Below are 18,555 nucleotides of genomic sequence, written 5' to 3'. Positions count from 1 at the left end.
TGATCATCACGTATTTGGGACATGACTTTTCTCAGTCACTTTAAACTATGGTCATGATGACAATAACAAGAACAGGTTAAGCTAGAGTGTACGTGTTATAAGAAAGTAACAAAATGCAAATAACTGACCTTCTTGATGATGATTTTAATTATAACATCATCACAGCTTATGAACTAAACTGAACTTTTAGGCACCAGACTCAGCTTGGAAGACAACGTTGGCATTGCTGGCTCGACTTTTTAGTGTGCAGTACATCTATTTATGTGGACTTCACTGTCTGGTTATTTTAACCTTTTAATTCATTTTGGAATCAATTTTAAAAAATTGAGAAAGAAAGGCTTAGAAAGTAGGCTCTCAGGTGTTGGCATCAGCTTCCAGTGATTTATGCTTAGCACAAGGTTCAAGGAACTCAAGACTTATGATGGTGGACCCAACAGAACCTACTGTACATAAAAAGAAGACTAGATAGACTTAACACCCACAAGCACATTTTCTCAACAATGTACATTTATGTTCAAATGGAAGGGTTACTTAAAGATTTAGGGATATTGTGAGGGTAGCAATGTGGAGGCCTCTGGGTTTGTGAGGTGTGGCAGCGACCATGCAGTGGGGCTAATAACAAGCTATCATTCAGGTGATAAAGGAGGCAACAGACAATGCAGTGTTTTCTTCATATTCTGAAACTGGAAAAATAAGAATCTACTTACGGGTTTTCTTGGTGGTTGCATTAACTGTGTCACTAAAGGGACCAGCGCCTGCACTGTTGTATGCCCGGACGGCTGTGTAATAAGCCAGGTTGCTCTTCAGGCCCCGGAGCACAGCCGATGTCTGATTTCCTGCCACTTTCATTTTGCTGGATGATTCTTCTTCTCCTCCATTGTTCCAGTACCGCACCTGGTGGACAGCAGACACAAAACATGCAAACAGCTGGACCAAATACCCCCTCTTCCAAAATTCAGTCACGTTTATTAACATGGGTGTTATGATGTATTTTCTTGTTTATTCCACCAACACTCCCAGGAGACCCACTGTGTGCCAGGTGCTGCACTCAACCTTGTCACAGCTGTTGGTATACAGAAAAAGGAAATGAAGAAGAGTTAGATAATAGTCATCTAAACAAATGAAGTAGAGACATTCCGGGTGTGAGTGCAGCAGAGTACAGGGCTGTAAGTGCATATGAAGGCAGTGGAGAAACCCACACACCGAACAGCATGCTGTTCCCATTCCTATCCTTTACCACCCTAGCCCAGTCTCAGATCTGCAATGCTGGTATGTACTCATGGAGTATGAATAAACTCCACCGGAAAGTGGAGATTTCTCCTGGGAAGAAAGGAGAATGATGGCAAGATCTGAGAAAGGAGACTGACCACTGAACTATCCCATAGCAATGCTCAAGTGTCGCCAAGTCTACCTGTACATGCAAACCTGCAGCAAGAAGTAGTTAAAAGAGCTATTTCAAGTATAAGTATGTTAAAATATTGCTATTCTTGATATGCTAAAATGATTTTTGATTTATTAAACAGGCATTGGCATGAATGCTATAAAGATGCAAAAATAAATAAAATAAACCAGTGGTAATATTTTCAAAAAGTGAAGTAATAAATGATAATATAAAAACCATTGTTTGGACACTGTGGGGACTTTTCAGTTGGTATAGTGCTAGCTATACACGCATGATCACTGCAGTTCTGATCCTTAGCACTCATGCAAATACTGATTGCGGTGACATGCGCATATAGTCTGAGTCCTGGGTACATAGACATGAGGAACCCTGGGGCTTCTTGGTCAGTAGGTCTGGGCCAATAAGTGAAGTCCAGGGTAAGAGGAAATCTATCTGGAAAAGTGAGGTGGAAAAGTAATTGGGGAAGATAACAGAAGATATCCATCTCTGTTTTCTACAGGCTACACACACACACACACAAAAAAAATAAAATATAGGCACATATATTTACAAAGTACTTTCATTTGTGCAATAAAATGCTGCTTTCTTTGTTTATAAACTTAGATTCTTCATGAGGTAAAACAAATGAACAATGGCAAAACAGAAATAAAAAGGTTTTGCAAAATACAACCACATGTTGTGTGGGAGCAAGAATAGTTACTAATGTTTGATCATTTAACATAAACAATAAAGTTAACATAAAGGTATAAAGAATACTTGACGCCTAATAAAAGCATACTTTGTATTCGTATAAATATGCTTGCCCCAGCCTTTTTCGCAGTTGACAACCTTTTATTCCAGCATTCATTTTTAAAACTTTTATAATAAAATATATAAAAGAGTTATCGTTTCCATGAGAACCTCAGCTGGGGTATCTGAACCCAAATCCTTAAACCGGAGGTAAATATAATTTTGTTTACTAAGCCACTGATAAGCAAAGTGTTAACCCACACTATAATCTTTTATAAATCTTATGTCACCAGTACTGAACACTGTATGTATTGTGAGGTTTAGATGACCTGCCCTTGAGGACACTGTCTAGCTATTTTCTAAGAATGACATCTAATCAATAATTATAATAAAACGTTTATCGAGAGCCGGAAAGCTTGTGGCCTGGGATATAGCACAGGTTGGGGAAAGTATCACATCAATCTGCGTTATAATAATCCTCACTTAACCAATGACGCAGGAGAGAGGAGGAGAAGTTTGGTAACTCAATCAAGATCCTCTTTAACTTCTGATCTCCTGTTAGTTTCTAACCCACAAGACATTCTTTTCTGTGAGATATCAAGTTACTTCAGGTAAGCTGCCCAAGGAAATGTGTCTTGGGAGACTGATTAAAGGAGAAGTAAAAGTAATTCACAACTGGCATGTGAAGTCTACTTTCATAAACCCATTTATAGAGAGTGCTTAGAAGTTCATATGTAAGCAATGCATGTTCAGGTACTACAACCCATCTCCGAGGACTGAAGAGATTCATCTGCAGACCTTTAGAAAAAGAAAAATGTGTACCAAATTTGACCATACTATTAGTCAGCGAAGAGTGGCTGCCTTCTTAGATAGCAGGAAAGAGGTGAATAAACAAATAGCCAGAACCTAAACAAACAAGCAATTGGAAATTTCCTATAGGCAAATTTTCTATCAGTATCGCAATATGTTCTACAATATTTTTCACAAAAGGTATTCATTCTTTGTTTTTTACTTGTTGTGGAGGAATTGGAACTCTGGGCCTTCTATGTATAAGGGATCTACCGAAGCTGTATTTTTCTTGGGGTCTGTTTTAAACTTTATTTTTATTTCTTTGTGTCTTTCATATCATACATCTCCATGTCACTCATTCCTTCCACTTTGTATCCACCCTCTGCCCCCACAAATAAAACAAAATATAAGAGAGAAGAAAGAAGAAAAAAAAAGCTTTCATCTTGGAAGCTGCAGTGTGATACAATGGATCATGCAGTAACCCTCTTCATCCATATTGTTATGTACAGGTGTGCATTGCAAAGAGTCACTGGTCTGGTTTGAGGCCTCTGCTTTCTGCAATACTATCCAGGTTGGATCCTCACTGGGACTCCTCTTGGATATCTTGTTGTTGCCCTGTGTCATGGAGATCCTGAAGCTTTGGGTCTGCAGGACCGGCCCCTTCATGTGCTCCAGCAAATCACAGATGGGGTGCATGTTGGGGTGAGCCAACTCATAACCTTATGCCTAGGATTTGCACAGTTGGTCCGTTCACCAGCTCTACCCTGTCTTCACCACTTGGGAGGGTGGCCTTTATACCGTTCCTGGACAACACAGTAGAGTTAGCCCTGAAGATATCGGTTTGGAGTGCTGAAGATGTGAAGTCAGGAAAACTGTCCCTGTCCCTTGCTCATCGTTGTAAGGGGTGAACTAACAAGGACAGTGTTGAAGTGCTCACTCTGGTGGGTTGTGCCTCTTTATAGTTTTAATTTTCAGAGTTTCATTAAGTTGTTTTGAGTTGCAAACTCATTGTGCAACTCAGGACGGCCTTGAACTAGTAATCCTCCTTTGTCAGATCCTGAGTTATCTGTGTCAGCAGGTATAGTTGCTAAATAATTCTGCGTCATTTCATTTTTCTTGGGTTGTGTTCAAGATTCAAAGAGTAACAGCACTCCCACTGAGAGAACATAATATCTTCTCGCTAAGGTTCAGCTTAAAGGTGCAGCTAACACATGGATACGTGAAAAGAAAGGTGAAATGTGTGCCAAAAAGAATTGTCATGACGTTGGGAGAACGTGAAGGCAGTTTCTATTAAAACAAACAAAAGAAAAGAGCAGAAACTCCGGTGTTATAAATGAGGAACTGAACCAAGAGTCACAGGTGGGATATTAGCTACCAGTTTATGAAAGGAGATGACAAAGTCATCATCTTACAATACCCAAGTGTATTGCAAAAGAGATAAATTCATTATGCAAGAATAAAGTCAGCGAAATTTGAAAAGTAGCAAGAACTCTTAGAACTGGAAAGAAAAATTACTAAAAAATAAAATCATTGATAATATGAATGATGGAAATGGTTATACATTAGTCCAGAACATGGCCCAGAGAAATTAAAAAAAGGAACGAAACTGAAGCTAAGAGACATGGAAGACATAGTGCTAACTGGAGTCCTGAAAAAGGGACAGCGGAACAACAACACTCAAAGGACACATGGATAAGATTTCACAAAACTTCATGGACATAGGTACTTTCATCTTCTAAACCTACTGGGAGTTTACTGTGGGGAAACAAACATGGTAAACCATATGAAAGGAAGGTGCTTCTCAGCTACTTTCCAGAGCTGGACCTCTGGTAGGTTCAGTTTGACTCTATAATGGTAGTGAGACATTGAATCTTGGTTTTCTGGAGAGAAAGCAGGGTGTGTGTGTGTGTGTGTGTGTGTGTGTGTGTGTGTGTGTGCTTATGCATGAGTGATGCATATGTTTCATTGCTAAGGGCCGTCTTGCACCATAAGAGATGATATATCAGTTCTCAGAGCTCTATTGCTGAGCAAGTCCCTCCTTAAACACAGCCTCATTTTCTACAGTTTCTGTTACCCTCATTGGATCACAAGCCTCTTGCAACTTCTGTAGAGTAAGAAAGACATTTTAAGAAAGAGAATTGATATTTGTGTTCTATTTCATTATTGGTTATTTGTAATTTCATATGTGTATCATTTATAAAACAAACTCCCTGGGACCTTGGAACAAAACATCACTGAACTGTGAGATGACTTGGATCAACACCATTTAAGAATGTTTCCCCCTTTCCTTTACCAGGCTGGGTGTTAAATTACAGCTCTCCAAGCATCGATGAAACAATAGTGCTTTAATTTGCTGATGAGATAATACAAGTTTGTTTTGCTTTTCTTTTGAATCATAAAACCATTTTACCAGTCAATGCAATTTAATCTGGATAAGTAAACAGAAACAAACTTGAAGAATGTCAAGATTAAGAATGTTATCTCTATTTCTGCAAGTAATTTGGTTACCCCAAAGTAATACTCCTGCTGTGAGGATGCTTTATTATCACTGCAGTAGAGATTTCACCTAATTTAAGTATAACTGAAATGCAGTACATAAAGATGCTATATTGAAAAGTGGTGCCTTTGCCTAGTCACTAAAGAACAGGTATTAAATCAAGAATACTTTTTAAATAGATGAAAGTGGTTATGTGCATGCTTAGAGATTTTCAAAAGGATAAATGTTTTAACAGGGCCGCTACATGCCACACTTTGAAATAAACAGAAGGCAGGGAAAAGTGCATTGAGATATTTTAGGAAAACAAGTCCACATTTATCTTTTACTCACGGCCAATCTATTCTTGGCCCTGGGAGAGTCATGTGGAAAAACTGCACACATCAATCTGGCTCATTTCCAGCTGTCTCCTCACTGGACATCATTCAGAGGGGGAGTATAGAAAAACCACAGTACACCTGGGAAGCAGGAGTTGTCCTAAGAGTTATATGGCTGAAAGCCAAGCCTGCACAAGAATCCCCATTACAGTCCACCCCTGAGGAGGGTCACTGCAACCAGCCTCTACTGAGGAACTCTGTCTTCCACCCTCTCTTTAAATCTGCACTTTATTCACTTAAATAAGCTTTGCCTGAATTGCATTATGCACATATGTCTCAATTGTCTGTGTCTAATTTTCCTCTCTTCATTTTCCTATGTGAATTCTTCACTCAGTAACAAGGAATGAGCATAAAGGCATATGCCTCTGCTTCCGTACTCTCAGAGAAGGTACTCAAATATTTGATATCTTTTTTCAGTCTAATGAAAATGTTAGGGACTAAATACAATCTGGGCAGCTGTTTGGAACAGGAGGCTGTATAAAAGCATCAAGGAGTCTTAGTGGGGCATTCTTTTGGATTGTAGTCCTCTGTCAAACTTAAAACAAAAATCAATCAGGTTCTCCCTAAATATGCCATGCTGAGCTAGTTTGCATGTATAAGTTTATTTCCCACACTGAGAAAAATTATTGCGTCTGGGTTTACTTCTTTTATTTTTAATTAAAAATAATTATTAGCATGTAGTAATTGTACATACTTGTGATGGTTAATGTTAATTGTCAGTTTGACAGAATGTGGGATAATATAGTGGCTAGGCCTCCGGGCATGCCTGTGGGGATTCTCTTGATTGCATTTAACTGAGGCAGAAGAGCCACCCAACTGTGAGTGGCATCATTCCCTGACTAGGAGTCTACAATGGATAAATGGAGAAGGAAAACTGAACAGAAATACATATTCATTGCTCTTTGCTCCTTACTGTGGACATAATGTCACTAGCTGCTATGGATTTCTTGCCAGGTTGGACCAGAACCTCGAACTCTGAGCTGAAACAAACCCTTTCTCCCTGCATTGCTTTGGTTGAGGTATTGTGTCATAGCAACAGGGAAAAGAAACTGAGGCAAAATTAATGCCATATGGTGTGGTATTTTAGTGTCTGTATATATTGTACATTGCTCAAACCAGGGTAGTTAGTATTTCCTTATCATTTCTCTTTACTCTGAGAATGTTTTATCTAGTTACACACACACACACACACACACACACACACACACACACACACACCACAAAAATAAATACAATGAGTTATTAAGAATGATATGAACTGACAGCAGCTGTGATCAGATGCACAAGACCTGCAAGTTCTATTCAAACCTCATGGATGAGGGTGGGGCTCAGAATGTCTCATCCGTAGCTGAGGAGCTATTGGTAATTGAAAGTCACTGGGCAATGGAGACTCAATTTTCAGTGTGTGGCCCTTGAATGAGGCTATCCATGGTCTAGTAGATTATACCTATACATACAAGGAAAAACATTACTCTCAGCCATGATCAGAGAAGTTGCTGCTTGCAGTGGATCATGGTTGAATGCAGAGACTTCTGATTGCTCTAGGTGCTAAGAATATGTTATATTGCTCAGCCCTCAGCATAGATATTGTAAGCATGGACTGACAGTGGCTGCAGTTATCTTTAATGGGCTTTAACAAGACTAGGTCTGGTCATCAACACTCAGTCATGGATGCATCCCTTACCCTTCCCTTTGGTACTGCCTGGAAGGACACTTCTCACTGTTTGTCCACCAGGCTGCAACAAATAGTTCATACCCATGTTCACACAGATGGCCCTGTATAAACTCAGTAGGGAGCAAATCAGACAACAAAGCTATGTGGGCTGCAAGCAGGAGCACTGCTGGCAAGTAATGATGGTGGAGACAGCCCCTGCTATATGAGCAGGTCATAAGCTTCCTTTTTCCGGAAATTGAGCAAGGTAACATATGCAAGGTATATATAATGCGTGCTGATTTGCTTCCTGTCCCTCCCACCCCTATGGACCCCATTCTCTTTCCTCATATCCCTTTTCCACATTGTGTCTGCTTTCTTTTGTAGCCACTTCTGCATGCCTGAAGTGTTTGCTTGCAAAATATGAAGTAAGTTGTAAATCTGTCAGAGAACCTCGGTGGGTATAATGTCTACCCTGCTTACTTAAATATGTCAAATAAGAACCCCATTGATTGTGGTGGATTTTTTATAGATCAGTTGCCTGAGATCAAGTGACCACCCTGGGACAAACACCTGTGGTTGAACTGAAAAGTAGAAGCGGGAACAGGTATGTGGAGCAAACATGCCCGTGTAATCCTGTCCAAATCACCTGCTTGCTCACAGAGGCCGCGTGTTGGTTGTTTAGTTTTGTTGTTAACATGACCCAAGGTAGAGTTGTCAGAGACGAGGGAACTCAGTTGACAAATGCCTCCATCAGATTGCTTTAAACAAGTCTGATGGTCATTTTCTTTACTAATGTTTGATATGGGAGGACCAAGATCACCATGGGAGATGCCATCCCTTCTGCAGGTGGTAGTGAATAATATAAGAAAATAAGGTGAGTAAGCAATGATAAGCAAGTCAGTTAGTGGTATTCTTCCATTCTTCCATTCTGCTTTGGTTCCTGGTTCCTGTCTTGACCTCCATCAGAGAGAGAGAGTGAAATAAACCCTTTCCTCCCCAAGTTGCTTTGGGATGTGATATTTTATCACAGCAATAGAAACTGTAAGAAGGCATATGTTGGTAAAGCTGAAATCATAACTATTATTCCAACAAAACTGCTGATAAAGAAATCTTAATATTGTTTTTTTTTTCATTTTTCTAATTCTGAGCTCCACTGCTCTTACTAAACACTGGCTCAGTTTATCATTCAGCACCTGTGTGAGATAGTCCTATTGTGTTATTCTGAAGTCGTCACTCTCCAAGCGATCCCTGAAGAGATATCTACACCATTTGTGTTCAGTCAGAACCATTTATATTTCTTCCACGTTTATTTGTTTTTCCTTTAATTTCCTGCTTAAGCCTTTTTGCCCTTGTGGACCCTATGAAAATGGCATGTTCTTTTCCATTCAAACATTTACTTTCTTGCTAACTTATTTTGACTTGCATTCTATTTGGTCTTAAGATTTCCTCTCTTTAGATATATCTTCTTATTTCACCAAATACAGAGATCACTGCAAGTGAGAGTTATGTCAGAGACAGCTAAACATGCTAGAGAGTAGAAGAGAATCTTAGAATGTAACAAGAACACTAAGAGAATAGGACAAAAGCCCAGGAATATATTTTTATGATGACATAAAAATTATATATATGTGTATGTGTATACATACATGTATTTGGTATTGTAGTTCAATCTTATTATTTTAGAGAATCCACATAGAAGATTTTGATTACATAAATTCCTTCATATTTAGTGTAGGGGCCTTCTCCACCCAACTGGTTATTTCTATCTACCTGGTTGAGTTAAATATTCAGATGAAGCAATGTGCCTGTCAGTAAGAAAATTTCAGCTGAAGAAAGTATTTGTCTAAGATATTGATGATAAGAAGAATTTCAAATGAAGCACAGTGTAGCAACATGGAAAAACTCATTAATTCTAAAGCAATTACCTCATAGCCAAGTAAATGTCCGTTGCTCAACTTCCAGGGAATTGTATTCCATGAAACTTCAATTTCTGAGGAAGACAGGCTATGGGCAGAGATGTGGGATGGGGCTACTGTAGGCTCTGTTCAGAAACAGGAATTGGAATACAATGATAATATTGACCATTCAATTGACAAATCATCTAAAATCCTCAATTTAAAAATATTCCTGGATTTTATGAGGTTCTCAAAATTTTGCTTTTCTTAGAATTCTGGCTCTTGGCAGACATTTCTTCTCTTTGAAATCCATCTCTGCACTAAATGGTTTTGGTTCTAGGCCATGGCTCCATGGGGATCAAATAGAATCAGGGTTTAAGGGTGGGCACAGTGGGTTCTCTATCCAGAAACTCTCAGGGTTGGAGCAGGGATATTAGGAGTACTTAGCACCAATCAAGCCAGTACTGGCTGTCTAGAGCATCAAATCATTTTCTGAGCCCCTTGGATTATGATTCTTTTTGAGGTGCATTGGTTAGATTTCACTTTGCCTTAATAGGGTACTGTAACATATTTCTAGTATGCATCTTGTTGCAAATGGGACAATTTAACAGTAACAGCAGGACAGGAAATGAGCAAGACAAAAATAACCAGAAGCCTTTGGATGTTTTCTTCCTTCCACCCATAATACTCAGGTCTTAGGTGCACGGGTAGGCAGTATCTGAAAACTTCCTGACAAATCATTCTTACTTAAACTCTGTTCTGCCTTTATAAGTCTGGTAGTTTCTGGAAAATGAATCTGGTTATAAACATTAGGGTTTCTGTTTTAGAAAGATTTCTACAACCATTTTCATTCCTCCCTATTAATGGAAATGAAAACATAAGACTGGAGGTGGGGAGTGTTAGTAAAACTGACAATATTTGTTATTACTTAAATCACCAACATTGAACAATGTTTTATAATTTATTACCAGGTCAAGAGGTAGGGGAGACAACATGCTATCACAGTTCTTAAGTTCAGAAAGGTTAAGGCCAATGCTCTCTGTGTAACATTGGCTTTTCCATCTATTTACTAAATATATTTTAACAAATTCATTCACATCTTTCATCAATCTTCTATTTTCTCATTTCTAAATGGAGGCTAATAATTGAACCTATTCTTCAATGTTTATCAAAAAATTCAAAATGAATATGCATGGCAGATGTTGAGTGCTTCACATACTGTAGTATGAGACAGACCTTGATAACAGGGTCAGTGTTCAGTTGTCAATACCTCAAATGGCAATTTTGCTTGGTTCTCCTAACTTCATTACCATTTTCTCAAGAGGGCTGGAAAGAAAATACTGTTTCGATTTCTTGAGGAGGCATTCAAGCAAGTCAGAAGGACTGAGCTGTTTCTGAGTGACGTCTGCAAGTGTCTACAATAGCTGGGGTCATCCTTCAAAGACACACAGCTCTTAAATGTCAGCCTCCTGGTTCTCATTATCCATCATGCTTCAGCCCTTTGCTGAGGCCACAGGAAATACTGTTCACAGCCTTGGGCCAGACTAGTTTGAAGGGTTGCCTAATCTTCATACCAGAAAGAAAAATGAACTTTGAGAGGTGACAGTATCCCATGGTTCCCAAGATGAAACTCAGGATTGGATTGCTTCATGAAGAGCTTTAACTTATTATACTCTGTACTCATCAAGTGAGTCCTAATATCTCTAGTCAGAAATGGTTGATAGTTATGATCTGCACTGGCAATCTAACAACAGCTCTGATAACTGCTCTTTTGAAAAAAACATATTAATATATCTGAAGCCACAGAGAACTTTCAAGACATTTCTTTAAAATAATGCATTGATTAGATTGGAACTAAAGACTTTATATTTTCCATACCTTCCTCTGCAGAGAACACTGTAGTCACTGGGCTAAAGGGCCCTTCACCTTTGTTATTGTAAACACCCACTTTAACTTCATATGGTGAAAAAGGCACAATGCTTTCGTTCCTAAAGACATATCTTGGGTTATCTGGGGATGTCACCACTGTCTGGATCCAGGTGGTAACCCCAAGTGGGCGGAAAGCAACCACGTACCCAAAACCTCCACCATTCTGTAGTTCTTCAGGGACTGGCTACAAAAAAAAGACATATTAAATCATCCTCATTCATAAGGTCAGGGCAAAAGCGATGGAGAAATCATTTGTGGATTTGAAAGTCATTAAATAATGATTTATATGGAATTAAGCAGATGTACTTTAAAAATGAGAAAAGCATCCATGAGACAGTCAGGTGAGAGGCTTTTAGATAGTCACATGCCACTAACTCATAGGCATAAAGATAATAAACTTACATCTTCTATAGCTATTCAGATATTAGAATATCACATAGTCCAAATCTGAGTTTCTAATAACATAAGCTTTCACTCAAGAGCACCTGTTATTTTAAGACATGTAAGAACAGTCAAATCTCTAAATGCTAATTTTATAGAAAAAGTCATACCTGATATTATGACTCAGTACAGAAAATTAGGGGGAAAGAGGAAGTGAAAACAATGTACTAAATTCAAAGCTGCATGTGATTAAGTAAAAGATTCTACTTACACTCAACTCCAGGAAAATGACATTTTACTTGTTAATCAACATCCGCAGATTACCGAGAACTTAGTTCCAGTGTCTTTTAAATGTTAAATTCTTTGTTATAGTGTCTCCTAATTGTGACAGGAAGCCAAAGCTGAGAGAATGGCCAGGGAGAAACTAGACAGCCAAGCACATGACGGTCTGTGTGACAGCAGTGGAACACGCAAGATTGCATGGAAGATTATGAGTGAATAAGAGGCAACTGTTAGGGCCTGATTCTCAGTACTGCGTTCAAGAACTATGTGATTTTGATCAAACTGTTCATTATTTCCTTGCCTTGCTTCACTGATACCACATTGTGAGTATGGGATGAGAGAAAACGTGCTTGCCACAGAATGCAGCAGGGTGAGCTGCGGTACCATTGGCATCAATGCTACTAGGACCAGCACCACCACTACTAGCTGGAGTACCATGGACCAGTTCCAGGACTATCTGAGATATAAGCACCACTACAATCACTACCAGCACCACCAATATTAACAGCATAACTCTGTGAGGCAGTTCCACCAACATCAGCACCAACATAGCCATCAGTGCTGGAAATGCTAGAATCAGCAGCATCTCGTCTTAAGAACACTGGTAAGAGCACCCTGCATGACCTACATTCATATTCTTAGACCTCCTACTATCACTGATGCCACTAGTTCCATAGAAACACCAGCACCAACAGTACTCCTGACAGCACCAACACCACCAAATAGTTCTAGTAGAACTGCCAGTACTAAAGGCGTCAATACTAGTTATGTCAGTACCACCAAAGACAGTGCTGGCAGCAGCACCACGAGCACCATTACCAGTACAATAATAAATATCATCCATAGCTCCAGCAACATTGGTAGTATTGGCATGAGGTCTACCACCATTTATACTGTCAATAGAACCAACACTAGAAGCACTGTGACTTAGGCCACTAGAGTTACTACTAGTTTCACAAGTACCATCACCAGGATTGGTAATACAAGAATCAACACCAACACCAAGAGTATCTCTATTAGAAGTAGCATCTGATGTGGGATGCCCTTTTCTATACTGTGAATATGTCTTATTATCATTGGTTAATAAAGAAGCTGATTTAGATAACAGCCAGGTAGAATGTGACGAGGTAGAAAATTCAAGCAGAGAGACAGGGAAAGAAGGCAAAGTCAGAGATGCCATTCAGCTACCAAAGAGGAAAGATGTATAAGCATCACCGGTAAGACATGGGGTAAGTGGTGATACACAAATGATTAAAAATAGGTTAATTTACATTAAATGTTAAAATAAGAGCTAGTTAATAATAAGCCTGAGCTAATAGGCCAAACAGTTTGTAGTTAATATTGCAGGAAAATGGATGGGGCTAGAAAACATTATTTTGAGTGAGGTAACCCAGACACAGAAAGATAATTGTCACATGTACTCACTCATATGTAGTTTTTAAACAGAAAGCAAAGAAAACCAGCCTACAAACCACAATCCCAGAGAACTTAGACAACAATGAGAACAGTAATAGAGACTTACTGTAGATTATATACTCTACATAGGAAGTAGAAAAAGAAAAGATCTCCTGAGTAAATTGGGAGCATGGGGACCTTGGGGTATGGTTGAACGAGGAAGGGAATAGGCAGAAAGGGGAGCAGAGAAAAATGAAGAGCTCAATAAAAATCAATATATATATATATATATATAAAGAAAAAAGAAGACTCTGAGTGATTCTTCAGGAACTGTAGGGCAGGAGAGAATGCTCCAGTAATAAACATCATTTGGATAAGTGGCAGCATCATTACTACACCATCACCATTACTGGGACCACAAATTTTATACTTTTATCAGCATTGCCACTAGCAGTACTGATATCTCCAGCACTGAATGACGACCAGTACTACTATCAGTGTTGTTACAGCACCAATGGCACTGGCACTACCACCAGTATAGAACTATCAATGCTGCCAGTACTACCAGCAACAAAATTAATATAACCAATCCTACTGCCAGAGCTACCAGAAGCATCATCACTAATACCTGGCACAATTACTATCCTTGTAACCAAGACCACTGGCACAACTGTTACTGCCATATCAATACCACCACCTCCACCACTACCACCAACACTATCATTACTGCTACCATCAGCACAACCAGTGCTATGGACATTACCAGCTCCAATGACACCAACAGCCCCATGACTATCAAAAGCAGCATGGGTACCACCAGAATCACTAAGCCCCAGTCAACGCTGCTGCTAATACCATCACAGATATTAGCACAGTGCTGATATGAATAATCAGCACTCTCCAACCGTTAGCACCATTACCAGCATCAGTGGCAACACCATGTCCTCATACTGTTACTAGCACCAGACTCAAAATATCCCAAACACTAGCACCATTATTGCCATCAAAAGCAGCAATACTAACCTATCAGCAACATGATTGTCAGCTCCATATTACTCCCTGTGCAAACATGAGCGCCAAGATCAGCACAAGAACACTAAAATAAGCAACAATACTACTCTTACCACCATCAGCAATATGACTCCTGGCACTAACACCACCAGAAATGATGTCACTCGAACCAACACCAATACCAGCATCAGTGCCACCAGTATCTATATATTACTACCACTAGCAAAAGTCCCACCATCACTGCCATGACCACCACTACCATCACCATCATCATCACAATCAACATCAGTATACTGCAGGAGAATGTGATAATTGGATGAAAAGCAATACCCTGATGGGAAAGATGCTGCCCAAAAACTTACATCCCAGGTTATTACTAGTTCAGATCGACTTCCACCTCCTCCGCTGACCTCAGAAGGTGCCACTTCTGGAGCTGTGTGGGTCAGAGACACAGAGAAAAAAAAACTCTACTTTTATACGGTAATATTTGCAAGGAGATTCATTTACTCATTTGAGATACCATTAAGAGTTTTAACACTGACACACTATACAGATGCATGTGTATATATACATTTCTGTATCTCATAGGTAACATCATCAGTTGTTTATAATCACATGCATTTATGAAACATTTTGATAAAATCATCAAATTATTTTATTTACATGAAATCATAAATGATTCAGATATTTCTGAAACAGTAAGAAAAAATACAACCCAAGCAAAAGCTACTTTCCCACTAAGGTAACAGAAAAATGATTTCCCAGGATTGACAGGGAGCAAGTTCAGCATGGATTCTTCCAGACTGGAAGTCTCAGCATGGCACAGGCTCTTGGTAAGAGTGACAGAGACTGCAACCCTCAGGGCCTGTTAGGAAGTGTTCTTGATAAAACACCCACAGATATCAGCTTTCTCACTCATGCTGAGAACCTTTTGGTTTGTAAATCCTAAAATGAAACTAGAATCTAAATTCTATGAAGGGCCTTTGTAATATGCCCTGCTGCATTTTCTGGATATATATCAGACGGACCCTAAAAACACATTGTGTGAACGGATAAAGAGGATAGCCAGAACACATGCTACCTGTTTCCCACAATACCTGGAACCCACATCATTGTCCTGGGGAACAAAGGGGAATTAACAATGTGCAAACACATTCCATTCTCCTTTGGCTTAGTGCTTAAAGTGATACATTTGCTGTATCTCATGCTTCATTTTAATTAACATTGCTGGTTTTGGAAAGGGAAGTCTTGATGTACCCATCAATTGCCTCTCTAAAGCAGCGGAAGGTTTACCTGCTAACTCTGAGTTTTAAAGAAAGCATGCTTTTAGAATTATGAAAGTAGCTCATGACATGTGTTAATAACTGCCTCATATAAATTCTTAAAATGATGCTTTCTTAATCTGACACTCATGGAGCCATAATATCCTACTCATCAATTGCCCGCGTGCATTTGCTGAGCGTGGTGGCAGAATGAGTTTTCTCAGCAGCATAGCTCCCAGTGGTGTTATCAGCCCAATTTGTCAGTGCTTCTTATAAATGGAAACAATGTTTCCCCTGCTAACAGGGAGTTTTGTCAGATAGTAATTATAACCTTAAGTGACAAAAACATATTCACTCAACACACACTAATGATCGCCTGCAACTGACTGAACTCCTGAAATGCCACACCACATCAGGTTTCTTTTGAAAAATGCCATATGGCGGTCTGCCATTAGAAAGGTCATATCATTGTGACAATGGGTTATTGAGACAGATCTCTTGGTGGCTGGGAGATCAAAGCTAATGGAAATATACACCCAGGTAAATCTATTAACCCATTACTCAGAAAACAAAAGCACTAACCTGCCTCTTCAGTCCTTACTTTTTCTGAGGGTAAACTGGGTTCTCCACCTCCGATTTTGTTACTGGCTACTACCCGAAACTCATATTCCACCCATGGGTTTAACTCCACGACGGTAGCTGTGCGCGTCTTGCCATCAATGACTTCAGGTACTACAAAGGAACAGTTCAGAAGATATAGAGCCAGCCTGTGCCAGCACTCAATTGGTGTGCATTCTCTAAGATGCTGCCCTCTGTTTCTCCCATCTACTTTACCTGTTGTGACAGTTTGCCAGCCCACAGAGAAAGGTGTCCTAGCCTGGACTGCATAGGATAGAACCGGGCTGTGGCTGTCTGTACCTTCTGTCCAAGAGAGCTGGGCTGTTGTGTCTGTAATTTCATCTACCTTTACATTTTCTGGTGGTCCAGGTGAACCTAAAGGAGGCAAGAATGCAAAGAGCATCCCGTGAATGCTATCCTCTTCTACCAGAGCAAAGAGGCTTACAAGGCTTACACCTTCACATTAATACCTCCAACCTGATGCCACTTTCAAAAGAACTTAAGGGAAGAGTCCTTAAGTTTTATTTAACTGGCAATAAAACTACCACTTTTTTCCGCATTCCCATTGTTAGCAGAGAATCTTGATAGGAAGCTGTGGTTCATAATATTATGTGACTAGAGGTGCCAGCTCCGAAATGATGCTCTATTCAGCGGTATCCCAGTACCTTTATAAATTCAGCGTCTTCTGCTTTGGGAGGTATGGCCTTCTGTGAAACACAACTTGGCTTGCTATCTCAATGTGTTTTATTCTGTGATATGCTTTGGACATCTATTTTTCAGCCTACCAGTGAATCAGTACCCTAGATGGCAACCCAGGTTGGTGAATTTTCCCATGGCTTTGGATAATGCTTTTGGAGGCAGACACATATGTACCACCCTCTCTTTCCTGTTGAATACATTTGTTGAATTAAGGACATGCTCAAAAACACATTGGCTTGGCAGCAGCTGTGGAATGCCAATTACAGTAAGAACTATTTGAAGGGCACAGTTGAGGTTTTTATTTCTTTGAGTTAACACATTCTTATTGTCATATATTCTGGCTTATGGGTGTCAGGGATAACCTCGATATTATGCCTTGCATTTTTGGGTAGTATCTCACTACAGCTTTTCTCTCGTAAGCAAGGCTCACAGCGTATTTGGACAACACAGGAGGTAACACTGCTTACCTCTTACTATGAGCTCGGCTGCAGATGAAACGCTGTCCACCCCTGTCTGCACCATACACACATACTTCCCACTGTGTTTCAGTTGAATGTTTCTGATCATTAAATCGCCAGACGAACTCTGTTGGGGAAACAGGTAATGGAACATCATTATATTTAAAAACACAAAGGATCTTGAAGGCAAGGCAAATCCATGTTTAGAGAAAACAATGTGGCAAGTAGTCAGGACACTGAAATCATAGGATACCTGGAAATTAAGACAAGTTCAAAACCATGCAGGATGGCATACACATTTCTATATGCATATAGAGCATTTCTCTGGGTATTTATGGCTTCAAACAGAAACGAGGGCAGAGATTATAGTCTCAGATTCTATTTACTTCCACCAGGCAGTACTTCTTTTTATATCCACTGCTTAGCACCAGCTCAGTTCTCTCTGGTTGCAACCCCAGTGCAATTATCCTCCTGAGAAGAGGAGGAAGCATTTGGGTACCTAGTGGGAGATAAATATGGCATGGCAGGGGGGATTACCAGGGCTGAAACACTTTTCTCTTTTCTCAACACGTTGGAGCTTAAAAGACGAAAGTCATCTAATTCCTAAAAAAGCTACGGAATTTAGAGCAAGAAATTATGAACCCCCTTTAAAAAAGAATTAAAGCACTTTAAAAGCTCATAAATAACAGTTATGCAGAAGACATTTGTTGGCATCCCCTGTTACCAATTAATGGAACAAATGTGTATCTAAATGCTCAACTTTAAAAGGTCCTCATTTACAGAGACTATAAATTCACATTCATAAAATGAGCAACGGCAGGTCAGTTTCCCACATCAGTGGAAATATAGACTAAAATATGAGCATCTGGAAAGAGAAGCACTTCGAAATGATGGCCACTTCACGTCCAACCTGGGAGAAGAAGAGGTAGTGCTTACCGTGGTAATTAAAAGGAGTTTTACTCTTGCATGGGCCTAGAGTTTGTGGCAAGAGGGACTGGACTGATCTAATTTTAGGTAGTTCCCGAAAATCCTGTTCAGGCTAATATCTTCCATATCGCTCCCCGTCCTTGGGGTTGCTAATGGCCTGTGTATTCTCCATTGGTTGGATCATATGGCTTTAGATAGGATTTCTGGGGTACTGGGAGAAGCAGCTGTAAGGTGATTGATGGCTATAATTAAA

General features: G+C 39.7%; 1 protein-coding gene across 1 annotated transcript in view; it reads right to left on the bottom strand.

The window, feature by feature from the left end:
- Nucleotides 1-18,555, bottom strand: part of Cntn3 (contactin 3) — a 372,688-nt gene that overhangs the window by 18,252 nt on the left and 335,881 nt on the right. Inside the window, exons 14-20 of the mRNA XM_085686800.2 lie at nucleotides 17,385-17,502; nucleotides 16,435-16,593; nucleotides 16,183-16,332; nucleotides 14,701-14,771; nucleotides 11,219-11,453; nucleotides 9,371-9,486; nucleotides 708-894 (exon numbers count right to left, since the gene is read on the bottom strand). Of these exons, the coding sequence (XP_085542926.2) occupies nucleotides 708-894; nucleotides 9,371-9,486; nucleotides 11,219-11,453; nucleotides 14,701-14,771; nucleotides 16,183-16,332; nucleotides 16,435-16,593; nucleotides 17,385-17,502 (1,036 nt within the window). The remainder of the gene's footprint in view (nucleotides 1-707; nucleotides 895-9,370; nucleotides 9,487-11,218; nucleotides 11,454-14,700; nucleotides 14,772-16,182; nucleotides 16,333-16,434; nucleotides 16,594-17,384; nucleotides 17,503-18,555) is intronic.

This window comes from Myodes glareolus, chromosome 3 (genome assembly GCF_982192425.1).
Source record: "Myodes glareolus chromosome 3, mMyoGla1.1, whole genome shotgun sequence".
In the NCBI taxonomy this organism is placed as follows: Eukaryota; Metazoa; Chordata; class Mammalia; order Rodentia; family Cricetidae; genus Myodes; species Myodes glareolus.
This window is presented reverse-complemented; position numbering and strand designations above follow the sequence as displayed.